At 39.3% G+C, this 27,336-nt stretch overlaps 1 protein-coding gene across 1 annotated transcript in view; it reads left to right on the top strand.

Moving 5' to 3' along the window:
* LOC123307648 overlaps positions 1-27,336 on the top strand; it is a 141,316-nt gene that overhangs the window by 756 nt on the left and 113,224 nt on the right. Inside the window, exons 2-11 of the mRNA XM_044890045.1 lie at positions 2,145-2,274; positions 7,459-7,747; positions 11,213-11,393; positions 11,451-11,751; positions 11,870-11,961; positions 12,726-12,944; positions 13,036-13,416; positions 15,571-15,959; positions 16,012-16,366; positions 18,440-27,268. Coding sequence (XP_044745980.1) covers positions 2,145-2,274; positions 7,459-7,747; positions 11,213-11,393; positions 11,451-11,751; positions 11,870-11,961; positions 12,726-12,944; positions 13,036-13,416; positions 15,571-15,959; positions 16,012-16,366; positions 18,440-27,268 — 11,166 coding nt within the window. The remainder of the gene's footprint in view (positions 1-2,144; positions 2,275-7,458; positions 7,748-11,212; positions 11,394-11,450; positions 11,752-11,869; positions 11,962-12,725; positions 12,945-13,035; positions 13,417-15,570; positions 15,960-16,011; positions 16,367-18,439; positions 27,269-27,336) is intronic.

Genomic DNA, 27,336 nt, shown 5'->3' on the forward strand with positions numbered 1-27,336 from the left:
GAAATTATCTAATAAAAAGAAAATAGCAACATTTTGAGAAATTCCTCTGTCCTTCGACGCCCAGTAAATAAGTCTAGGAGGATTATCACCTGAAAATTGCCATGTTAAGTAGAGAAAAACATTTTTTGAAAACCACAACCTTCTAAGTCTTATAGTTTTCAATTGCGACAAACCTTCTTTAAAGAAAAGCTCAACCAACATTCTGTTCCTCAAGTCGATAAAGATATCTATGTAAATTGTGAGCTATACAGATATGTATATGGAGGTCTCATATCCTCAATAACTAGGTGTTGTTTTAATAAGCAAATTTGCGCTTTGTGCCTGAAATCAATGCGATTCTATACAATATTTCTCGAATCTTTGTATTGGCGAATTTAACATCTGTCACTTGGAAAAAATGCTCAAATTGCAATTAAATAAATATACCATTTGCTTTGCAGCAAATAAAATCAAAAAGGTGTCATTCATTGTGTAGGTGAAATGGCAAATTGCGAATAAATTAAGTCTTCTGTATCATGCCTTTGGCTGAAGTTTTTTCTTTCCCTTTAATTGAAAAATATTCTTGATTTATTCCATCGGGAACTGCTCGATCTAATCATTTATTATGCCTATGCTAATCAGTTGTACAGCAAATTTCAGTAGGTATTGTTCGGTATGTGCTAAAAAACTTTTGGAATGAAATGTTAGTCCATGATTCCAACAGAAGTGTGAATTCACAGTAACTACGATATGCAGATTAGAAGGAGCTCTGAATATACGTCATTCGATAGTGTTTTTCATTTGAGTTCGACTTGATAATGTTTGACTATGGCGAGCTTTATGCAGGAACACACTGTACACTGTATACCAGTGAGGGAATCTCGGAAACTAGAAGAGCTAGAGCCAAACCGATGATACGTTTTCGAGCGAGAAACAGATAAACCAAAAATGGTGAAAATTGTAGCCTCCTACGATCCTTCAATATTCAATAATAGTGGATTTTATACAAAAGTTTGTCTGATAATTCGAATCAGCAAAAAAACCTTGCAAAATTATGGCAGATCATCATTAGGTTGGTTAAAAGTTCCTCCCAAGATAGACACAAATTCTTGTGAAGATAAAGGTATTTGTCAAAGTTATATTTTTTCAAAGAATTTTGAAATTCTTTGTCGAGTAGGCAATTATTGTTGAAAACTGAAATTTTCATCGAACGCCCTCTGTCAGAAAATTCTGATTTTCCATCCAGATCGAATTTTTCCGCAACTTTAATTAAAATCCAAGCAAGACAGTCTTGATTTTGTTAGCGGAGGTTATAAGTGGGCCGAACTGATCTAATTTTAGACTGGGACACGAATAATTTCATGGATTAAAAGCGTCTTTACGCGGGGATAAATAGCACCTATAGATCTGATAAGGAATCGAGAGAGGTTTGCGCTATTATAAATCAATTCTTCATGTACTTGAGACTTACTAAAACTATCGATGCATGAATTTAATTCTCTGGTTATTTCTTACTCGTTTTCATAAAGGCAGTTTTCACTTCTACTTTATCTTGAAAACGTTTGGGGGTAATAAATGATAAAATGCAGGGTGAGTCTTTGACTCGTACAAATATTTCAACAGTAAGATAATTGAGGTCAAAAGAAAAACTTTTTTCCTATAAAATTTTTTCCGATTCAGCCCTGATAAAAATATATAGCCAATTGAAGTTTTCATAATGAGCTATGCCACCCCAGGAAAAACAAAATTACCTCCAGAATAACTAGCTACATCTTTCAAACAGAGTTCCATTCATCCAAAGTACCCAATTTCTCAAATTTCATAGATTCTTTTTAATTTATGAATATAAAATTACCCGAAAACGGCGCATCATACAAGAAAATACAACTTAGCTTCAAGTGTTGGGTTCTTTGAATTTGAATTTTTGGTATTTTTATGGTACCTTAAGGTCATAATGAGAAAACTGGAAGACGTGGATGATATGACCGCAAGAATCTACTGTTAAAATATTTGTACAAGTCACCCACGTAAGACTTGGTACTGCTAAAGGCGCGTACACACTGGGCCAACGTTGGCCAAGGGACAACGAAGCAATTTACCGAACCCTAACCTCAATTGGGCCATTTGTCTTGATTTTCCTCTACTCCACACATTGAACTTTTCAGGAATAAATCCACACGAAGTACCGCCAAGATTTCGAGACGATGGTTCACAGTACGTTTCAGCAACAGAGTCATCATCAGTCACACTTCAAGCCGAGCTTTATGATGTCACTAAGGACACTGAAATTGAATGGTGAGTACCCATTATATTAGTGTTCTGTGGTGAGTACCATCAGATTCAATGGGCTTCCACTTTTGTCAGGTAAACCACATGATATGACGCCAAGGTTGACTCCAGTGGGGCGGCCATGTGTTGACCTTGAAAAATTCCGAAAAAGATGGGGTCAGTTGAAACGGTTGGGCCAAGATGGATGAAATTCTCAGATTTGTTACTAGACGAGTTGCTCTTTCAGAATATGTATCACATTTCCATCTACGGTTACTTTTATTGAGACATAAACGACTCGAAAGCTGACCTTCGAAAAATCCTGAAAAAAAAGGGTTCAGTTAAAAATTCGTCAAGAACGAACGGTTGAGCCGAGATGGATGAAATTTTCAGATTTATTACTAGAAGAGTTGCTCTTTCTGAATATGTATCACATTTCCATCTACGGTTACTTTTATTGAGAGATAAACGACTCGAAACTGACCTTTGAAAAATCCTGAAAAAGATGGGTTCAGTTAAAAATTCGTCAAGACCGAACAGTTGCGCCGAGATGGATGAAATTCTCAGATTTATTACTAGACAAGTTGCTCTTTCAGAATATGTATCACATTTCCATCTACGGTTACTTTTATTGAGAGATAAACGACTCGAAACTGACCTTTGAAAAATCCTGAAAAAGATGGGTTCAGTTAAAAATTCGTCAAGACCGAACAGTTGCGCCGAGATAGACGAAATTCTCAGATTTATCACTAGAAGAGTTGCTCTTTCAGAATATGCATCACATTTAGATCTACGATGATTTTTCTGGGAGCTACGCGTGTCGAAAGCCGACCTTCGAAAAATTACCAAAAAAGTCGTCAAGACAGAACGATTGTGAAAAATACTTTTCACCTAGTACCTGATTTGGTAACAACTCATCCGGAAATTCAAAAAATCTCGTAAGATCTCCTAACTCATGTCACTCCATTGGGGCAAATGGACATTGCCCTAAAATAATACCCGTAAAAAACTTGGCGGACCCGCTATTGACATTGGGCCAGTGACAGCTCGATGTCCGGCCCTCGTTGGACCTGACGCCGTTAAAAATACCCGGAGGACGCCGTCGACGGGGGTCTAGAGCGTCGCGACGTCACGCGGACGCGCTAGTCGTTGAGATGCCCAAACAGCGAACGTGCAAATTTCGAATTTGTGGAAAACGGGAAGTTCGCCGCGTTATGTTTTCGCCCTGATTGATGTTTCGGTAATATCCGTATAGTTCTTGATTTATTCGCGAGCCACGATGACGTTCAGTGATTTACGTCAAATTCTGCTCGAATGATATTCGTCCGAAATAGAAAACAGATTGGAGAGAGCGATGTTTTGAAGGGTTGAAACAAGAGAATATATCTTCTTTGATCGAGCATAATTTGTGGAAGTTTGCAGTTTCATTCTTCTTCTTTCATGAATATGTTGAAATAATTTTCGAGTGTCTGGTTGTTGGAATCAATCGAATACCTCTGTGATGCGATCATCGATACTTTTAGACAAAATATGAATAGCATGTAGCATAAATGAGGGGTTCAGGGCTGAAGTGAACCAAGTCCATGCAGCCTAGTTTTGAGATAAATGGCTTAGAAGTTGTCTATCACCAATTAATTCAAAAGTGACTTCTTTATTTATCATTATTCTTATGTAAGCATACGCTTACATTCTAACCTTTTAAACTCTAAAGACGTCACTTTTGAATTAATTGGTGATAAATAATTTCTAAGCCATTCATCTCAAAACTAGGCCTTCTAATGTTTCGATAATTTTCATGAAAAATGTTATTTCAGTCAAGGTAAAACCCGTTTTCAGATTCAATTGAGATGTTGGAGGTACAAAACGAACTCATCCTCATACTATACAAGACTCGAAAATTGTTGTTGTGATCTTGACGAATTTTTAAATGACTCAATTTTTTTGGCGATTTTTCGAAGGACAATTTTCGAGTCGTTTATCTCTCAATAAATGTAACCGTAGATGGAAATGTGTTATATATTCTGAAAGAGCAACTCTTCTACTGATAAATCTGAGAATTTCATCCATTTCGGCCTAACCGTTCGGTCTTGAAGAAGTTTTAACTGACCCCAGCTTTTTCAGGATTTTTCGAAGGTCAGCTTTCGAGTCATTTATCTCTCAATAAAAGTAACCGCAGATAAAAATGTGATACATATTCTGAAAGAGCAACTCGTCTAGCAATAAATCTGAGAATTTCATCCATCTCGGCGCAACTGTTCGGTCTTGACGAATTTTTAACTGAATCCATATTTTTCAGGATTTTTCGAAGGTCAGATTTCGAGTCGTTTATCTTTCAATAAAAGTAACCGTAGATAGAAACGTGATACATATTCTGTAAGTGCAACTCTTCTAGTAAAAAAACTGAAAATTTCATCCACCTCGGCACAACCGTTCGGTCTTGACGAATTTTTAACTGAACCCATCTTTTTCAGGATTTTTCGAAGGTCAGCTTTCGAGTCATTTATCTCTCAATAAAAGTAACCGCAGATAGAAATGTGATACATGTTCTGAAAGTGCAACTCTTCTAGTAAAAAAAAACTGAGAATTTCATCCATCTAGGTGCAACCGTTCGGTCTTGATCAATTTTTAACTGAATCCATCTTTTTCAGGATTTTTCGAAGGTCAGCTTGAGTCGTTTATCTCTCAATAAAAGTAACCATAGATAGAAATTTGATACATATTCTGAGAGTGCAATTCTTCTAGTAAAAAAACTGAGAATTTCATCCATCTAGGTGCAACCGTTCGGTCTTACGCAATTTTTAACTGAACCCATCTTTTTCAGGGTTTTTCGAAGGTCAGCTTTCGAGTCTTTTATCTCCCGATAAAAGTAACTGTAGATGAAAAAATGATACATATTCTGAAAGAGCAACTCTTCTAGTTATAAATCTTGTTTGAAATTGACCTGTCAATAATTTCTGAGTCAACTATCTCACTCCAGTCTTCAGACAACAATAAATGTTTATATTCCATTCCTTGTATCTATGTTCCAAAGCTCAACAGTTTGTTGTCAGGCCTGACTCTATGGTTGCAAACGGAATCAAGGGTTGAAGTTTTTGATCTTTCAAAAGCAAAGAAGTTTTTAGAAACAATTGCAGGAGAAATAGATGAAAATATAGTATACCCCCCCTCGATAAACATCGATGACACAGTGACTCACGTATGCAATAACACAAATAAATTCAGTTCGCTATTAGCTGTAGCGGAAAAAATTGGCTTGAACATAGAACCCAATATAAACATACGCTCTCTCATATATAGGTCATCTTTCTGTTTTCTATTTCTGTTTCTATTGACTCCGTATTCATCTTAATCTCGTTTCCAACAATCCGATAGCCGTTCGATATCAAAATAATGAAAAGGTGGAAATCTAAACGAATCTCGACTGATTGTGTTTGCCAGCAAACGGACCAGTGATGGGCCAAAAGGTTTCCAAGTGTTGCAAGTGCTGCAGCGCGAAGCACATCAATGGTGCTTATTGCAAGGAACCAGGAAGGGACCCGTAAGTCGAGGAATCCCTATTTATAGGATGTTTGTTATTTTTGAACGCCTCAGACAATATCTGGTACAGTTGTTACGAATTGTCAAAAGAAGCCTCTGCGGAGAATTTTAATGGACGAAACGTCCATTCGTCTTGCGATGATTTGTAATTTCCGGCAGAGTTATGGGTACTATATATAGAAACAGGAGGGGTGGGGATGAGGTAGAATCTGGTATAAATTCAAAGGAAAAAATGGAGGTCAATGTGACACAATGGTATTCGAAACTTCAGTCGAATTTCAAACGTGAATTTGAAGTTATCCATTGTGAAAGTAAAAGTAGGAGACATTCTTGAAAGCACTTGAAATCAATAGATTCAATTCTAGGAAAATCCTATTGAACAAACGAACCGACTTAGATAGGATATTCCCTATTGAATATCTTGTAATTTTGGAAATTCCAGTGTCCTATCACTCCTACCATTCAGTCTTTCACTTACTTTGTACTGTGCCATCGGCCTATACAGGTTGAGCCTTTGACTCGTACACATATTTCAGCAGAAGATTGTTTAGGTCCTAAGCAACACTTTTTTTCCATACTGTTTTTTCCGATTCGGCTCTGATAAAAAGATATAGCCATTTAAAGTTTTCATAGTGAGCCACTCCAGGAAAAACAAAATTACCTTAAGAATGACTAGCTAAATCTGTGCATCAAATTACTGCATAATGTAATGGTCATAATGAGAAAACTGGAAGACGTGGGTGATATCTTGTGTTGGAAAAAGATTCATCAAATAAATGAAAAACTATATTCCGAATTTCATTTCATTTGATAAAAACCGAATGTGACATAAAACTAAAAATAACGTTTTTTTTAATCATCAGCCTGTATCTTTTAAACCGAGCCGATTCGGAAAAAATGGTAAAGGTAAAAAGTATTTCTTTTGACCCCAAGAATCTACTGTTAAAATGTTTTTAAGAGCCAAAGACTCACCCTGTATATTTGAAGGTTGATGTCTAAGGAATATCATTTCTTGTAATAACCTGACGAAGCTACAGTGTTAGCTAAACAATTGTGGTAAAATTATTAAAATATTTTGTGGAAGTTGCTAATTTAATTTTTATTCAAGCCCTTTGTAGTTTATGTACGTTACGTAGAAAGTATAGAGATAGGTAACTAACATATTTTCATGGGTTCATAATGTGTGAATGATTTTCTAATGATGACAATGTTGAAACGGAGCAAAACATAACCTATACAGGAATTTTCTAGCAAGAAACTTGATGTTTTTCGACAGCTTAGGTTTTGTTATTTCTAAATTCCAAAAAACGAATAAAATAATTAGCTTTTTGAAACTTCGAATGCATAACCAAGGTCACTCATCCAGATTCGATCTTTAAGGCATTTTGTACACGTCTTCATAAATGTCACGTTTACTCACTGAATTTCATAGAATCGTTGAGAAGTGTAATTTAGTTTTGGTGAAAATCTTATATTTTCGTTTTCTAAATTTGGTCTACTTCTGCATTTGTAACTATGACTCCTATTTCTTATAACTTTCAACTCTAAATTTTCTTATCTCCTTATCAGTTCCCTTCCAGAACTAAGGAAACAGGTAAATGTGGAAACACTCAAATTTCACTGCTAGAAAATGTTCCCCAATCAAGTCGATATCAATTTTGTTTGTTCTTCTAGGACGAAAGACGACGCACCTTTAGTTCCAGAAAAACGTAGAAGACTACGTATCACTGGGAATTTGGTGCAGCTGACCTTGGACAACGTCCAGAAAGAAGATGCCGGAATTTACAGGGCCACAGCCAGGTCCCCTGCAGGAATGGCTAGCAGAGATTTGGAGCTCAGAGTGTCTTCATCGGCTGAAGATGATGAACCACCTGCTTTCATTCGAAGACTGACCGATTTGTCTGTGAAAGTAGGCACAAGGACAAGGTTCTTGGTGGAGATCAGGAGCAGCTCAGAATTAACAGTGAGTTTCAAAATTCCAGAAGGTTTTCATCCATACGAGGATATATTGAAAAATTCTTAGCCTACTATAGAACCTAACAAAATTTCAATGTCAAAATATTTTATTACTCAACATATTCTCCCCTTAATTGTATACATTTATTACAGGCAACCTGCAACGTTTCTAGACCTTTAAAAAAAATGTTTCTTCTTGCTCTGCAAACCAGACCTCCACAGCTTTTACTACCTCCTCGTTGGAAGAAAATATACGACCTTTTAAACTTTTTTTCAGTTGAGGAAAGAGATGATAGTCGGATGGAACCAAATCAGGGGGGTGTTCTAGTAATTCAATTCAGTCCTGCAAAAATAAAACATCTTTGGATAGCTTTCCGCGTCTTTTCTCTTTAATTTCTTTCTGTAGAGTGGTCAGTAATGTCGAATAGTAATCTCCGGTTATTGTTCTATCCTTTTGTCCAAAAAATCAATCATGATGATTCCATGGCAATCCCAAAAAACTGAAGCAAGAACTTTTCCAGTAGATTTTTGGACACGAAACTTCTTAGGTCTTGGAGAACCAGAGTGTCGCCATTCCATCGATTGTTGATTTGTTTCTGGATCGTAGAAATGTACCCAAATCTCATCCATAGTAACAATTCGGTTTAAGAAGTCTACATCGTTTTCAAATCGAGCACAGATCGAACGCAATGCTTCTACTCTTGAACGCTTCTGGTCAACATTCAAACATTTGGGGATCCATTTTGCAGCAACTGTTCTCATGTCCAAATTGACGTGAACTATATGATGAACGCGTTCGTATGAAATATTCAGTACTTCAGATATCCGTTGTAGCCCAATTCGACGGCCTGATAAAATCATGTCATGAACTGCATCGATATTTTCGTGGACTGACACAGAAACTGGCCTTCCCGATCGGTCATCATCTTCAATGGAAAATTTACCTCTTTTGAAGCTTGCAGTCCAATTTTTCACGCTCGCATAAGAAGGACATTGATCACCAAGGGTATTAAGCATATATTCGTAAATCTGTTCACCTCTTAACCCATTTAAATACAGGTACTTGATGATGGATCGATAGTCCAATTTTTCGATTTTCAGAATTTCGGTGGACATCTCCCTTCTTTTAATTTATTGCGTAACTATGGTTATATGGTTTACTTTTTTGACCTCAAACTTCACATTGACACTTCTAATGAGTTATTGTTCGTTGCTATGGTAACGCAATATATTTTTTATGCATGGAACTGGTCTAGGCTAACTAGATATCAATACATCCTCGTATATCCGATGCAATCCAGTATTTATATTGACCACCTACTATCCCAAATCCCATAAAATTTATTGCTACTTGAGTATAATGCGAATGAAAACAATCAGGCCAACATATCCGTCTATCAAGTGAACCAGGGAATCTTTAGATGTGTCATTGAAGCCCAAATTGCGAATTGAACATCTACCTCGATTCAAACGACGAAACGACTCCTCAATTTACGCTATAGAGTGAGAGGCCATTTGGCAAATCTACGAAACGTGGACGTCTGCCATCCACAACTGACAATGGATTGGAACAAATTCACCTTCACTGGCAAATTTTCAAAAATCGAATCGTTAGGATATTGTAATGAAACCTGACTAAGAGACGAAGCTCGTTCAGCTCGAGCTGAATTTTATTTATACCATATTATTTTGATCAACATACATGTTTTGATCTACATGCCACCGTTCTAAAACAGAAGAATAGCCGATGGGAAAATAATGAAGATTGATTAGCTTATGTTTTGTCTCTCACAAATGGATAAGGGATATAAGTTTTGCGTAGTCCAATAACTATTTTCGTCTGTGTAGAATCTACTGATTTTATTTGTTTCTCATTTGTAAACGTCAGTTTCCAAAAACAAAATATTAATCAAGAAAGTTTATTTTATCAAGTCACTAACTTGTAAAACCGACAGTTAACTTGCAAAATTTTTACAAGTTAGTAGTATTATTTACATTAGAAAATTTAGTTTTCTCGTCATATATGTTGAAAATCATGGTACAATTGTTATTTCCAGTAACACAGATTTTTGATGATGAAAGAGTTGATACTGATGAAGATGAACCATATGTTGACTCAGAAACTGCTGAACTCAAGGACTGCAGAACATTTGTACTCTCCTTACTACCAAATAATTTGCTAGACATTTCGATTTTTTTGTTGACCGAATCATCGACATAACTCATCGCAATTTCGGTGCTCTTGCATCCTCCTGCACGCTTTAGTACTAAAATATCTCCACCCGAATCCGCAACCATAGTGGCTCCAGTTCTGCGAAAAGAGTGGCCGGTGTATAACTCTGGGTCTTTTAAACCTAAATATTTCGCTATTTGCTTTGGGACACCACACCACCAATAGTGTGCTGGCCAGCATTAAGGTAAATGCACTTTCCATGTCGGTATGTCAAAAAAAATCTTAGGCTTTCTGTTTCAGGAGGCCGAAGATTTACATATTTTTTGTATAACATGCAGGGCTTGAAGCTGCAGCCATCATCGGTTATGGTGAATCTTCTTGTTGTTGAATTTTTTGTTTGCCGCAGCCGCAATATCACAATAACGTATTTTCCTATATCTTCTACATCATTCATGTTTAAGGAGAGAATTTCGTCACATCGACAACATCCAAGAATCCCAAATATTGTTACAATTTTCGCCAGCAACCACTGGTCATCAGGAGCATGTAAAAGAAATTGTTCAGCCTCTTTTTTACTTAATACCTTGGCTCATTTTTTCGTTTCAGAAACGCTATTACCTTTTGAAATCTGTAAATGACAACTAAACGTCATATTTTTCAATACATTTTTTAAGGAAAACAAACCTGCGAACAGCGGCATTTTCTTTCATTTCCAAGCAGCTTTTCAGCATAGACCATTTTGCCCATAAAGTATTAGGGCTGAATCTAGCTGATAGTTGATTCAAGTAGACCAACAAAACATCTTCAGTTACCCCAATCACACTATTTTTGTTTTGCCACTTTTTGAAGTCGTCGTATTCTCGCTCGTACCTTGAAGCTGATTTTGCAGGTAATAAACTTGAATCTACACTGCTGGCTGTCTCAATAATTTCTTTTGGTACATTCATTTTCGCTTTCGCCAAAACAAATGTAAAGAAAAATAAACAGACATGTTCATGGCAACGCTTCCGTAGCTTACGACATTTGCGACAAATTATTGAGATTTTTTTGGAATTTATCTAACCTTTTCACAAATGAGAAACAAATAAAATATAAAACAATACACGCAAGGGTTTTACTGGCTCAAGGAGGTAATTGACTCGCCTGAGGCTCGTCAGTTATATCCTCCATTCGCCAGTAAAAACCCTTTTACCTTGCTAGTAATGTTATATACTATTCATCGATGTTTAACTCCTCGAAATGTAAAGCAAAAATCATATTTTTTTCTATAAGGTAACTTGAAAGCTCCTTATTTCCCAGGTGGAATGGTACCACAACGAAAAACCCATAGAGGAGGGAGAAAGGCTAAGAAAAGTAAACGAAGGAGGATTCTTTTGCTTGGACGTGGCTCCAGTTACAGCCCAAGATGCTGGTAGATGGGTCTGCACCGCGAGAAACGCTTCTGGCCAAGCGTCCAGCGCGAGTCATCTCAACGTACTTGGTAACACCCTCAACCACCCATACCAACCTCCCCTTTCATCAAGATGCCTTTTTTCAGTACCGAAAACTTACAAACCACCCGAGTTCCATGAAGAGCTGCGTGCTCTCCTTACAGAACAGGGTACAGTTTCCCTGGAGTGCAAGGTGGTCGGTGTGCCGACCCCTCTCCTGCGATGGTTCAAAGATGGACAGGAAATCAGGGCTGGTGACGTCTTTGCCTTGACCGCGAATCCAGATGATCCTACGTCGCTAGGTACTTACACCTGTGAGGCTGTCAACTGCATGGGTAGGGCTTTATCAAGCTCCAAACTACACGTGATCGGCAAAGGTGAAGAAGGAGCAAGAAAATCCACAGAAAGGTGAGTGGAACAACCTGATTATCTGAAGCCATGAACAGTGAACATTGCAGAAGGGTTGAAGAAGATGAAGTTATGAATTACTGAAAATATTTGGTCCTTTTATTCTTTTTTTTTTCAGTACTATCCCATCTGGACCACCTCCGATATTTACGAGAGATTTGAAGGACGAATCGATTAAGATAGGTGACCCCCTATCATTATCCTGTCAGGGTGAGTTCCAATCCTATACCTACCGTTTTTTCTGCATTGGCTAATTTTTCCTTGTTTTGTTTTCTTTTCTGTTCTTCTTTAATCTTTTCCTCTGGCAGAACTATATCTGGCCTTATTGCGTGGATCTGTCTACTTGTCTTTCTCCAAAACTGCTTCAATCTCTAGAGGTACATATGGAAGAACTGGTTCTTTCTCCATACCATCAACTTCTTCCATCTGGAAGAAGTTGATGTGCATAATAGTTTCCTACTGGTTATGGCATACCTTCCGAGTGGTTGAGATGCCCACTTTCATTATATTCTTTTTATACCATCTAGTATTTATCACCCCATCTTGATAAGCTATAACTAATCCATCCATTTCCGACTTTAGCTCAGCAAACTTCCAAAAGAGCAAAGGATAATTTTTCAAATAAGCCACGGTCTTTCAAAGACTTAAAATATACAGAGTGCAGATGTTTACTCATATGATCTTCGAGTGGTTTCTTCAGTTGTGCCAAAGCCTTCTTAAACTAAAGATAAAGACGGCTGTGGTTGTACTTGTCTTATCTTTCTTCCTTATCTTCTTTGTTCTGCTGGCATGATAGGCTTTCCTACTTTAGCTTCAGATCTATAGATATGGCAGATAATCTGAGCCTTAAATAGAAAGGCTCCTTGATTCCTGATTTCATGAGCAGTTACCAACCTCAAAAGTAGTTCTTCCCTCCTCAATTCTCCATTTCCAACGTCTGTTGATGATGTTATTACTATTATTTCAATTTCCAGTGATGGTACCGCCATGGCCTAAGTGTATCACTTGGTACAACTCCGAGGGTAAAGTGGAGGACAAAACGGATGGTAGATACCATCAACGAGCCGATGGATTAGGCGGGTACATCATTGATGTCAAACCCACCGAAGCAGCTGACCAAGGGGAGTGGAAATGCGTTGCAATGAGCGCTGATGGTTCCATGTCTATTTCGAGATGCGAGGTGAAAATGGCTAGTAAGTATTCAGGGTGTACCAACTAATCAAAAAATTGATGTTCCTGCAACTATGGAAGCAAGTTTGAAGAATATTTTCTTGTTTTCCCTAGTTCCGAAATACTTCAAGAAACCTCGATTCATGGACAGCCTCAAGGCCATCCTCACCGACGAAGGGCTGGTGTCGTTCGAATGCAAAGTGGTAGGTTCCCCGACTCCCCTGCTCAGGTGGTTCAAGGACGGTCAAGAGCTGAAACCCGGCGACGTTTACCTGTTGACCGGCACGAACTCCCTCGGTTCTTACTGCTGTATAGCCAAAAACTGCATGGGAGAGGCGAGAAGTTCGGCAGAGCTAACGATCGAGGATATTCAGAGTCATCTGAATGACGAGGAACGAACGCAGCTGGTTCTCAAGAGTCAGGCCCCCAGGATCCTCCACGGACTCAAGAGTTGCGAGGCTAGGATCAACGAACCCTTTAGATTTAGTGTGCAAGGTGAGAATGAGAATATTCATCATCTTATTTGATACTTTTGGGGCTCGTTTCAACCATGACGTTACTCATTGGAAGAAAAATTGAGCTCCATTTTAAAATATCCTTATATAGATTGTACATTTTTAAGGGGGCTTCGTTGTACGCTGGCCTCAAAATCTATTGTCTCCTCATCAGAGCTTTGTCGTCTACATCTTATCTTCCAGAGAGAACCATCCAGTTCCAGAGGTCTATTGAACTCCACTATCTGGGATGGCTTCGTGCAGGTAAACTGCTGCAAATTTCTATTCCAAAGCATTTATTTTTTTCCTTGTTTGACAATGACCTTCCGTCGCTAGGTGATCTAGATAAGATTCTTCCTCCACCCACAGAATCTGCACTCGTCAGGTTATGCTTGACACCGTCCTGAGGCAACAATGCTCTCTAAGGAAACCACTGAAATCTGTAGCATATTCTTGATAGGATCCACAACTTCTTAGATCCCGAAGTGTTGGAGTTACCGTGAAACTTTTTGGAATGATCCATCATCAAAGATTTTCTTCCAGTTTCCTGTTTATGTGGAACTATTCCTTATAAGTACATTCTCCTTTGCCACAGAAGGGTCTCGTACCAATAAAATGAGTTTAAGCGCCTTTCTTGGCTAGTGTGTTGGCCTCTTCATAACGTTTGGTTCTCGAGTGAACGGGAACACTTCTCCTTCTTCTACGTGCAGGCTGAACTGTGACCTAGTGACCAATTGTTCGTCCTCTTGTAGTTGTAGATACTCAAGCCTTGAAACACGCTGCCGAAAATGCCATAAGTCGACAGAGAGGAGTCCCTCCCACCATGGGAATCGTTTCCTAGGTGTGTCATCCTTAACTCTTCATCTGCAGCAACCTTGAAGAGTTACGGGGCACACAGACTTAACAAACCTTGTTATTTTTGCTATTTGATGATACGACACTAATTTTTAGTAGAATGATCCACTTTTCATCTTCGACACTCTTTATCTCGAATAGAGTAGTAAAAACTTGACCTAAAGCCATTGGTACCTCTATTCTGGTCTCACCTGAAACGATCTCTTTGATATTATTAGCTCTCCTCTTCCCTATATAAAATCAAGAGGTTGTGCTCACTTTCCGAATCGTAGGAAATGAGAAGGTCAATAAACTTGCCAGAGAGAGCGCACAAACGCCACTCATTGGCCTAGAACCCTTCTGTGGTATAGAAAAATGCATCTACAAGAAGGAGTTTATGGAGAAGGAGAAAGCCGAAAGGGAAAAACTCTGGAGAAATCTCCCAGTGATGGATCATTCCAAAAAGTTCCTTCGGAACTTTGAAATTGCTAGATCCAAAAACATCTGGATCTCAGTAAGAACCAACTACACCTACTCACAGGACATCGTCGCCTAAAGAAGCATCTGTTGAGAATGGGTTTGTCGGACACTGACAAGTGTAGATTCTCAGTGGCAGGAGGAAGAAACTCCTATTCACCTGGTTACTGAATGCTATGCCATTGCAAACTGAAAGAAAGAGTGCTTTGGACAGGAAACTTGTAGGAGTGGGGAACTATATATCCTCGTTGAAGCAGTCCCAGATATTGGCTTCAGTTTCCAGGAACTGGAACTGGAAGGCGAGCTGTAATATCCTATGTGCTTGGCGTCAGACAGAGTCAGACCTTTGGTTCTCTCAAGAGGAATCTAGAGGAGCTCATGAATCATTCTCTCCAACATCTGTTTTCTTAAAAACATAAGACTGGGGAAGGAAGTCTAGCTCTAGGTATGGTGGGAACAACCTGTTAACCTAAAGCCATTTTTCTTGAGGATGATGCGGGATCCTTCATTATTGTTGTTCTATTAATGTCTTCTTCCTCTATTCCACTTCTGAATAGGACTATGTCCTGTGTTTTCTGCTTTCTGCCTGTTATTGGCTTGTTTCCTGCGACATCGAGTTCCAGCTCTCTTTCCCAATGGTCTGCGTGTGCTAGGTTATTGTGTTTCCGCCCATTTGGTCAGTCTTTCATCCGGCATCCCTTCCACGTGGTCTCTCCAAGACATCATGCACCTCCAGTTCCTCCCTTATGTCTGAACTCCTCACATGGTCTCTGAGTGTTACCCCCTTGATAGATCTTCAGATCCTCATTTCGGTTGTTCTATTAACGTAATTCGACCTTTCCAGTCAGCGTAACCACCCCCTTAGCTGAGGTATCCTGGTTTCGAGACGACAACGCTTTGGACAACGAACCAGACAGATACGTACCCGTTAGGGAAAATCTCGGGGTGTACCACCTGGACATCGCCAGAGTAGAGTGCGTGGACCAAGCCGAATGGAAGTTCGTAGCCACCAACGAATTCGGCCATTCGGTAACCACTTCCTTCCTGAAAGTGCTGATACCGAAACATTTCAAGAAACCGAGGTTCCTGGAGAACCTACGGGCTGTTCTGTCCGAGGAAGGCGCCGTTAATTTAGAGTGTAAGGTTATCGGGGTACCTCAGCCGGTGTTGAAATGGTACAAAGACGGCGTGGAGTTGAAACCGGGAGATATACACAGGATAACATCAGGAGAGGTGAGACTCTCACTAAACATTGCGGAAATGTATATTCATTCGTTTTTTTCAGGGTGGTACGTGTTGTTTAGGCACTTACACCTGCGAAGCCAGAAACTGCATGGGTACAGTGGCTTCCTCGGCTTCACTGCTCGGATTCGAGGAGCAACAAACCAGAGCTCAACAGCAGCGTATTGAGTTGGCGAGAATCCCATCTTTGTCAACCATACACGAAGAACGCACGTCTCAACTTTACGATACGGCGCAGGGGGAGCAATCTTTGACGATAGACGACAGGGGTGAAGTCTCCTTCTCTTTCGATGGTAAAGACGTTTCGGTTTCCCTGTACGAAACCCCAGATTTGACGGAAGAAGAGGCCATTCAAATTGTCGAGATGTACGCCGATCAGTTGTCAGAACATGTGTCAGGTAAGAATATTTGCTTGAAAAATTATTCAGAGAAATTACTGTCCTTGTTTTTCAAGTTCTCTGAATTATTCATTTCTGAATCAAGACACCTCACACTGCTCAAAATTGAAGTGGATAAAGGTGAGGCTTCTTATTTGGCAGAAGTAGGAATTATCAAAATAAAAGTCATTTCGCCAAAATTGTCTATACAAAATATTCAAGATGACTGAGCTACAACCCCTAGCTCTAAAAACACAGAAATATCCTAGGTACGTCCCTTTTATGTCTCAAATTGTACCATCGGTATAAGGATATGATTTTGGCATATCCCTCGGATATCCTGCTTAGTATTTCCTAGGGATATTCCAAGTGGTTCATTCCAGAGTTGTCCCATTTATATCCCTGTAATCCATATGAACTAGACCTTCAACGTCATCATTTTGAACCGCAGATGACCGCAGGTTACCAAGAGCTGTGTATTTAACACACACGTTTATCTGGTTATTGAAGTGAGGTTAAAAGTTGTGAAGGGTCACAAGGGAGATAACTTAGGGCTAAACCACCAATAAAAGCGCTAATTATTAGCCATTCGCTTCAAATCGATTTATATTAGTAGAATTACGTTCGGGCCACCAATAAAAGCAAGAAAATCAAAACTTAACTAAGTAAACGAAAGAAATAACGCGTAGAGTACGATACCTACAAAGAGTTGAATAAAGGTTTTATTTTGATTGTAACGCCTTTTTCTCGGGGTACTCGAGCGCCATCTCGGGGAAAAGGGAAAATAGCAAACCTACCCTGGTAGCTACGAGCCGAAGACAAGGTTTCGCGGTGTCTGGGGTGTTAGTGACAATCAGTGAAAGTCAAAATCAACGTATAGAAATTATACAAATTATATTTGTCGACTCGTAAAAGGAAACACAAATGGCACTATTACAAAATCCGTATAGTTAAAGACTCGATATAATGGGTTAAACGGAAACAGTCTACTTCATACACTTGAAACAGGTTTATCTCGGAATCAGATATAAATGACAATATTAGTGAATTTACAGAGCAAAAAGGACGGAATGAAACAGGGGATCCGATCTCAAACGCGATGCGGGGTTTACGGACCCGTTCGCCAGCCAGAACCTAAGACACACACTTAACGGACAAGTATCGGACCTCAGCTGGTTTAGGGGATGAAATAAGACGCCACAGACTCACGACAGCTCACCCCTAGGTGCGTTCTGCACTCCCTGAGTATCCACACCAGCAGGGTGCTTTAATAACAGCACAGGTGAGCGTTGGAAAATAAGGGAGGAAGGAGGGTTAGCCACTCCAAAGTGCGTTATGCACCCCCTGAGTATCCACGCCAGCGGGGTGCTTTAATAGCAGTAGGAGTAGACGTTAGGGAGCAGGGAATGAAGGAAGTTTTTGCCACTCCAAAGTGCGTTATGCACCCCCTGAGTATCCACGTGTTTCAATAGCAGTAGGAGTGGCGCTTAAACTGTGGTATCGGAAGGCTGAAGTTGCAACAATAAAAAAACGGAGTGTCGTCTTACCTATGATTTCGGTACGGGCACTTGCACTCGGAAATATAAAAATCACCCAAATAAAAGTGAAGCAAAAGAAAAAAAGACAAATTATATTCTGGATCGTAAGAAAAAATGAAACGAAAACTCAAACTTCTTTAATGGCGGAGAAAGCAAATGAAAGACATAAGTATTCGGGGCAGTTAATTATTACATTTTGTTAGCTTTGTTTTCTGCCTATTATCCACTTCAATTTTTGATCAGCGCAATATTTTATCGCATATTCCTAAAAAAACGGAATCTAGCTTCATGCCATTCAGACTGTAAATTTCCAAACAATGTAGATCTACTTATTTCAGCATTTTCTTCACCATTTTTTCCATATTGCTGATATAAAGCACTGCCTTGTATGGCAGATGTAACTGTTATCATTTCCCATATTGATGACACTTTATTTGCAACTCGATATATTCCGCCTTATGTTAACAACACGTTTCATGTTTCAAAATGCCAACACATTCCATCCACAGTTTAGATTTTTCCTTATTCAATATCGAAAATGGCTCTCAACTTCCAGAACACAACATCGTCGAACTGCCGTCTCTCAGATTCGTCAAAGAGACCTCCACCTCCGGCAACCTCGTCATGGAGGCGGTGGTGGTCGACGTCTCAGACGATTACTTCACAGCAGCCGCAGAAGACGACCTCCGCACCGAAGCGGACGTGGACGAAATGATGTCCATGACCGACGAATCCGGCAACATAATCTCTTCCGTCAGGTCGGAGCAACTCAAAATAGACCTCTCGTCTTACGACGACGCCCCTAAAAGACCCCCTAGGAAATCGGACTCCCAGAAAACCAACTCGTTCTACAGCCTGACCAAGAATCCTTCTGTCCAATCTGATGGCGGCGAAGAGAGCCTGGCCGCCGCCCTTGAGCTCGAGAGCGAGTCGCTGGGCGAGTACGAGAGCGCTGTTAGTTCGGGACGAGTCAAGGACGACAGAGCGTTCCAGGTTACTGCCATAACCGAGGCAACGAGTCTCCCGGATAATCTGGAATCTCGAAGGCCTCTGACGCCTCACACCACCCACGAAATAGGCTCGGACCTGCGAGTCAACAGGAGCGAGAGTGGGGAGATACGTTCTTCTAGGAGAAGAAGATCGTCTCAGAGTTCTAACGATACTCACTGTCTGGACCTTGCCGACGATTCATTCCCGAGAGATCTTCAAGCCGAAGAAGGTGACGGTCTGGTCATGGATCGTGAAATTAAAGCTGCCAGGGAACAAGAGCTGAAACAGGAAGAGAAAAACTTGGTAGAAGAATTAAACTACACCCTACTAGACCTGAAGCACAGTTTGAAAACTATCGAACAAGATGTAATAGTACAGTCTTCCCAAAAACAATCTTCGACAGCATCGAACAAGAGCCTAGAGCTCCTTGGCAGCATCCTGCAACCTATTTACGACATACACTTAGTTTTCGAAGAAGTCAAACCGGATATGTCAACCGTTGAACTCCTAGCACCACCAATATTCGAACTCCAGAAAGGCTTATCAGTCATAGAAAAATGCATCGAACTTCAAGGCAAAGACCATACCTTGATCCATAAAACTTGTGCTAACATACTAGATTCCATAGGTCCCCAAATTCACAACACCTTAGCGTTAGTCGAGAGCATCACTATTCTCGAAAAAGAACTGAACTCAACGAAGGGTAATGGTAGGATGACTCCCTCGAAAATCATCCAAGAAGTTTGTATCACGATTAAAGAAATGGTAGCTGGTTTAGATAGAGCTGAGAATACACTCCAGGGTAAGAAGGAAATATGGTTCCATGAAAGAGTCAAGAGTGATTCAATATCAGAACACTCTTCACGAGATAATGACCTCTTGGAACGTTTATATGTTGAAGCAATATCAATAAAAAATGCTTTGGAAAAGTTGGATAGACACCGGTCGACTACGGATCCTCGAGAAATGTTTTCTACGCTCAGACAACCCATAATCGATGAGCTTTCAGTCCCCCTGAAGAATCTTGGAGAAGAACTGGACATCCTCAGGAAACAGTCAGTCAAATATAGAAACGATAAATCGTTGATTCAAGAGTTAAGGATGATAGTATTGGAACAGTTAACGTTTCCAATAAATGACCTGAAGAAAGGACTTGAAGCTGTTCTGGAAATGGACGCATCCAAGAAACACTGCGACGAGTTCAACATCTCACTCCTGGACTCTTTCCTAACCCCAACCATGGAAATAATATCTTGTCTGGAGAAACTCAAGAAGTCAGTTGATACGTCAGAGTTAACGGTGACAACAAGAAGTGAAATACCTGAGGCTTCGACATCCGAAGTAGTGAAAGATGTTTTCCACCAGGTCAGCCAACTTGTGTACTCTAACATATCACAGTTGATCGAAGAGTTTCTATTCAATATCGAAGCTGCTCAACGCAATACTGACGATACTGCTTTACTGGAAGCTCTGAGGCAGTTGGCTTCTCTGCAGAAAGACTTTTCTTGTTGTACTTCTAAGGCTTCCCAAGTAGAAAACGAAACTTGCATCAAAGCTATAGAGAGTTTATTTCAACCTCTTCAAATCTTGAACACGCAGATTATACAGGTGCCACTGTCAAATCCAGGTGCAGTATTAGACGATATAATTGCTTCGTTGAGCATCTTGGAAGAGAGTATCATTGTAGAACAAGTAGACGAAGAAGTATTCAACATTTTCCACTCACTGAAGAAGAGAACCAATGAAGTCAAGGAAAACATATGCGGACTTACTGAACGGGGATCCCTGGTCGAATCATTAGCTGAAGACACTGGTAGTGTTGTTGTGATATTAGAGGAAGGTACGGATACTGTGATAGCAGATGATATGATCCAGGATACACGCGGAGTTATAAGTATATTAGAAAAACGTTCTCCCTCCTTGACGTTATTGGAATCTGTGATGCCATCTATCGAAGCTTTGGATGAAATAATACACGATGATAAGTTGTTGAAGAATAAATCAGAGCTATCTCTACAGGAACGATTCGCCCTACAAAGGTATGTCCAACCTTTAGAATACATCGAAGATCAGATAATCGAAGCAATGGATACTTTGATGGAACAACCGAACGTGGTCCAGCTCAATGAAATCAAAGTGCTCCTTGAACATTTGCAATATAATGTTGCTGTGATACATCAGCAAATCATCGATGAGACTCACTTCTTAGAAGCGACTCCTAAACCTAGTTTCGACCATTTAAAGAAGTGTATAACGGCGGTTCAAAGTTTACCGATCATAGCAGAAACGCCTGAGACTGAAGCAGTTGTATCAGCAGCAACCAGCAGGGCGATATTGGAGAGTGTATACGAGCTGGAGAAATGCTTGGCAGGCTTCACTGAAGAAACTAGCGCTGACACGAGTGACACATTGGCTCCACAGATCATCCAACAGGCTGCAGAAATTGCTGAACGTGTTCAAGAACTGAAGCAAGGTTCTCTATTCGAAGGGAGTTCTGTTTTAACTCCCGAGGACATAGCTAGAATCAAAATGTTGTCAGAGCCCCTCAGACGTTTCAGTCTGAGCATAGCAACAGTTCAAGGATTGGCGGATGATCGAGAGCAGAGGACACAAGCTTTTGAGTTCTTGTTGGAGCCTCTGGAAGATATAGATAAATTAATCAAGAATATATCGAACGAAACTTTCAAAAGTTATTTGGCAAACCTGGAGGAGCCTTTGAGTCAAGCTCTTGAGATAATCACACTGGAAAAAGGAAACTTAGATATAACAAGTGATGCGGTGGAAACGATTGTGAGGATTGGGGAATTGGTCAATAACATTAGGGATGAAGTCATTTTATTTATAACGAGTGGGGAGTTACCTTCAACTGAAAATATGAGTGAGTACCTTCAGGAGCTAGAGCGAGTAACCTCTCAGATAGCGGATGATAGCAATTTAAAATACATCAAAGAATGCATAAGGAATTTTGGAGAATCTATTGCTTCTGTTCTAAATGAGCTGTCTAACATTTGGGAAGACAATTTCCGTGGAGAGCCAATTGAGAGCGAAATTTCGGAAGACGAAAAGCTCAAGGGGGATATGTTACAAAATGTTTCAGATTTGATATCTTTGGTCACTAGTAAAGTCCCCTCATGTTCAAGGAAACTCGTGCTATCAGAAGCCTTACAAACGACGTTTGGTTCCAGGTATTCAGGAGAAATATTCGAAGGTATTCCATACAATGTCTCCTCACCCATATTACAAAAAATGAAGAGCCTCCTGATAACAGTTAACGAATATTTGCAGTATGAAATTCCCTCAACTGAAAGAGTCCGATCAGAAGTTGAAAACTTCATTGAAACGCTTTCATCTGAAGAAGAGCTTTCGGGTAACTTGTTTGAGATTTTTTCCGTTATAAGAAGTTCTTTGGATGGAATATTAAACGAAGAGAAACAATTCAAAGAAATGAAACAACGTTGCATAGAAAACTTATCTGAAACCATTGAAATGTTTGGAAAATTAGTATCGTTTCAGAAATGGGAATCGTTAGACCTCTCAGAATTCCACAAGAATTTATGTTCCCTTCAACCTCTGATCTTTGATATGGCTGACCTCGACCTATCAGAGGAAAACTTGGAGTTTATAGCTAGTATACAAGAAGCATTCCTGGAAATGAACGAATTTTTACATCAAACTGCGATGTCTGGAATTAAAATGGAGGAATTAAAAAACACTGAGCTGAAAATTCTTAAGATCAGGAAAACTGGATGGCAGAAGTTGGAGAATTTCGAAACGAAATTAGCAGATGTGATAAAATTCGTCCCAGCTTTGATCGAGAATTTAGAACAAATGGAAAGGATCAGAATTAAAAATGACAAAATATTGCTTGTGCAGAAGGAACTCAAGCAGTTCCTCCAAACACTTATTAAAGTTGATAGAGAAGTCTCCCATGAAACTATCCAAGAATCACTTCTAGCCTTGAAGAAAATTCTTGATTCTCGGGATATTTTTGATCAGGAAGAAAGAAGTTCGTTGGATCAAATCTGTAACCATTTAAGCGCTCTTTCTACCAAAAAATCCACAGAAGAAATACAGATGCTTATCCGTGATTTCAAATCGTCCCATCAGACTCCAAAAGATCTCCTTCTCAATGATATACACGTCGTTCTCCTTGAAATAGCAGAACATTTCGAAAAAACAGTTTTGGAGTATAATGCCAGGGAAGAACAGCAACAAAATATATTTATCGAAAATAAATCACCCACTGAAAACATTCAGAATATTGCTATGAATAAAGAAGTTACAGAAACCACGACTGCAATTTCAACCAGTGAAGTGAGTGAATACCCAACTGGTCAAAGAATAGACGAAGAAGTATCTTCTTTATTCCATGAGCTGTTAGAATCTTCCCAATCTGTCACTAATTCCTCACATCCTATCTTGAAAAAAGACATGAATTCTATTGTAACATTCCTCTCAGAAATCATTCCAAAATTAGCTGATAAAAAATTAACAGAAAAAGAAGTAGCGTTCTTCATGAAGTCAAGGGACTTCATGAATCTCCTTAGAGAATCGAAACAATACACTGATACAAAATCTCTCTTCGAAACTCTACAAGAATCGGTCGTTTCATCTAGTGAAGAAGTGATGACTTTTTACGAACTCCTAGAAAGTCTATACACCAACCATAAGTCCCTCTCGAAGATTCAGGAAACTTTCGAGAGTGCCAGGTCATCGTTAGAACTATTTCGTGGGATCTTGAAGAATTTCGAACCTTGCAAACTTTCAGTTCGTTCAGATGTTCTTGAACTGAAGAGGTTCATCGTTGAGATACAGGAACAAATTGCCCTTCTCCGTATAGAAAGTTTGGAAAACGAAGGGAAAAAAGCAATAGATGAATCGCTCAAAACCACAGCAGCCTTACTGATTTACATCGACCATATGGCTTCTACTGGCCAATTAGAACCAAAGGAGACGGTCAAATCTTCAATTGAAAACTTGAAGTTATCCATATTGAACCTCCAAGACAACACAGAGCTGAAAAATATCCTTGAAATTTTCGAAGAAACTGTTAAGAACACGGTGAATTTGCTGGAGACCATACCTGAAGAAAATTACATACAAATGAAGAAATGCACGTTGCAACTCTTGAAACATGCCGAGGATACTATAAATTCATTCGATTCTTCCAAACTGAACCGTCGCAGAAGGTGCATGCTGATAGAGGTACTAAAACATTTACACCAGATACATAATATTCTGGATTCTATAGTGTACGGTAGTGAGAGCGAATGTTTATATTATGGGAACCTCCAGGAAGTTGTTGAGGTTGTTATCGATTTGGTAGAGAACAAAGACCTTCTTCCAGTTGGAAACGATAGTGATATACTCAACGTGAAGATGGAAAAGTTGAAATCTGTCACGAAGGGAGAGTCATCCTCTAAATTTAACGATATAACCAGTCATATGACCTCTGTAGTGGAGGCAGTGAAGACTTTCATTTTATCGCTTGAAGATTCCTCCGACGATATGGAATCCGCTCTGTCTGATTTGCAGTTGAAATTGAACCATTTGAGGGTGTCCAATACCTCGAGCAATAATAAACTTTTAGAGGAACTATCCAGGGAGCTTCACATGAGCTTGAGCACTTTACAATTCGTCGCTTCCAGTCTCTTAGATGATGAGAAAAAGCTCCTCAGAGTGGAGGAGGTCCAAGTGGTTTGTAAAATATCTGAGGCTATAGAGAACCTGGATTCACTTCTTGTATCTGCTGGTACAGAATTAACAAGAGATCAAGTAGTCGTTTTGGAAACTTGCACTCAGTCCATGAAGAAAGCTTCCGAAAGTATCAATAAGGAATCAACCGGTAAAGATTTCATAGAACCTCTACAAGAGATTACTTTCAAACTGGGTAAGGTTTACGAGAAAGTGAAACGTCTTCAAGAAGAAAGCTTCATACAGAAGAAATATCTAATTGAGAAGACCATCGTCGACTTTTTTGAACTGAGTCGGGATTTGGGAAATATGATCGGATCGTCAGTAACAAATAAAAGTGAAGAACCCCTACAAAAGAATATCAGTGGAATGATCCATGAGAATGATATAGACCAATTGCCTTTGAATCGACTGAGTGGTCTGAAAGAAATCTGCGATTGCATTCAGAGGGTGAGAAAAGTGATGGAAGGAGAAATTAAGTCTAGTGATCACCTAGAAACTATCAAAAACTTATACAAAGAATCTTCAGAAGAATTCAGGAATATTTCATCGTCCCCGAAGTTATCGGATGATATGTTGTATTTGTTGAAACAAACTGATGAGAATATTTGTTCAGCGCTGAAAGATTTGGATGATTTCCAAAGAAAACGACAACAGGAAGATACAGCTTCTGTTACAGAACAACAAGTCCTGTCATCATCTGAATTAGAAGGACCTATTGCAAACATCTCCCATTCTTTATCAGACTTGGAGGTGTTCCTGTCGAGAATAACAGAAGCATCAGGAGGAGATCTCGATATTTTATCTGCTTTGAAATCTCCCATCCGTCAATTACAACTTGATCTTCGTAAGGATGGTTCATTATCTCAGGAAGAAACTTCTCTTGTAAACGCTCTAAATGAAACTGTGAAAGAAATTCTCATTAAGTCAAGGACTGACCCCCTTCATTTCAAATCATTTTCAGACTGCCTCTACAAAATGGAAAATATTTTGATAAGTGCTTGTATGAGAGCAGCATTGGTTCCTAGCTCCGACGTTTGTAACTCTGTCATTCAAAATATACTCCCAGCATTAGATTCTCTAGTGAAAGTAGTCATAAATCTGCACACAGAGTACAATTGGAGACTACAGCTACGTAAAAATATAGCCGATCTCAGCCAAACTTCATACCTGGTTTGTCAGAAACTGGATAACATTGATGGAGAATTAAAACACCTCAAAAAATTGTACGAACCTCTTCAACGTATCACAAAATTTGTGGAAGCAGAAAACAAACAATTCAAATTGGAAACATTCCAACGTTTCACTCCTGAAATAAAAGAGTTATCATCAGTCACCAGGGTCGTTTCGCTTGAAGATAGTATTTTGGAGAATGCAACGGTCTTACAGTATTTAAATAAAATTATAGATATTTCCGAAATCCTTTCTACTGAAGCTGAACCAAAACATCTTCCTACTGCACTGCGAGAATTAACCGAAAGTTTGAGGAACATTCATACACTATTGAATAGGATGGAATTGGAAACGAGAGAAACTGGAGAAATTGGGGAGATTCCTCCAACTTCCAGTGATATTCAGGAGAAAGCTCAGGATTTGACTCTTCCAACTACGACAGAAATCACAGAAGTTGTTCCAACAGCTGACACCGGGAGTATTGCTACCGAAGCTGAAGTAAAAAAAGTGGAGAAAACACTTTCAGCAGCCGAAAAAGTGAAATCGGTGAAATCACTGAGCATTTTAACTGACATATCACAAATAACTGAAACAATTTCTCGTATGGAGGTGGAATCTCAAACGCAACCACAAAAAGGAGTATTAAGCATTGTGAATATAGCAGCACCGCTTAAAAACTTGAAAGAAAGTATAGAAGCATTTGAAAAAGACAAAAAGGATATAACTGAAGGCGTTAATGAAGAAATTCAAGAGAAACTAGAAACAATAAGTGTCCCTTTGAAAGAATTAGCGTCTGTTTTGGTCACAATGACAGATAGTGCCATCAAGCCAGAAATTGGGAATGTAGAAGAAGAAGTTCATAATGCAGTCCTTAGTCTCAAAGAAACATTGAATATTGTTACTGTTGGATTACCGAAGAACGAAAAATCTGAAATACTGCTACAACCTCTAGAAAAACTAAAAGCTGAAATAAAAAAAGTAGAAAGAACAATTACAGCGGCCGAGAAAGTGAAATTGGTAAAAGCTCCAAGCATTTTAGCTGACATATCTCAAATAACTGAAACCATTTCTCGTATGGAGGTAGAATCTCAAACGCAACCACAAAAAGGAGTATTGAGCATTGTGAATATTGCAGAACCGCTTACAAACTTGAGAGAAAGTATCGAAGCACTTGAAAAAGGGAAACAGGATACAACTGAAGCCGTTAATGAGGAAATACAAGAGAAACTAGAAACTATTAGTGTTCCTTTGAAGAAATTAGCCTCTGTTTTGGTCACAATGACAGATAGGGCCATCAAGCCAGAAATTGGGAATGTAGAAGAAGAAGTTCATAATGCAGTCCTTAGTCTCAAAGAAACATTGAATATTGTTACTGTTGGATTACCGAAGAACGAAAAATCTGAAATACTGCTACAACCTCTAGAAAAACTAAAAGCTGAAATAGAAAAAGTAGAAAGAACAATTACAGCGGCCGAAAAAGTGAAATTAGTTAAAGCTCCAAGCATTTTAGCTGACATATCTCAAATAAGTGAAACCATTTCTCGTATGGAGGTAAAATCTCAAACGCAACCACAAAAAGGAGTATTGAGCATTGTG

This window comes from Coccinella septempunctata, chromosome 1, assembly GCF_907165205.1.
Source record: "Coccinella septempunctata chromosome 1, icCocSept1.1, whole genome shotgun sequence".
Classification (NCBI taxonomy): domain Eukaryota; kingdom Metazoa; phylum Arthropoda; class Insecta; order Coleoptera; family Coccinellidae; genus Coccinella; species Coccinella septempunctata.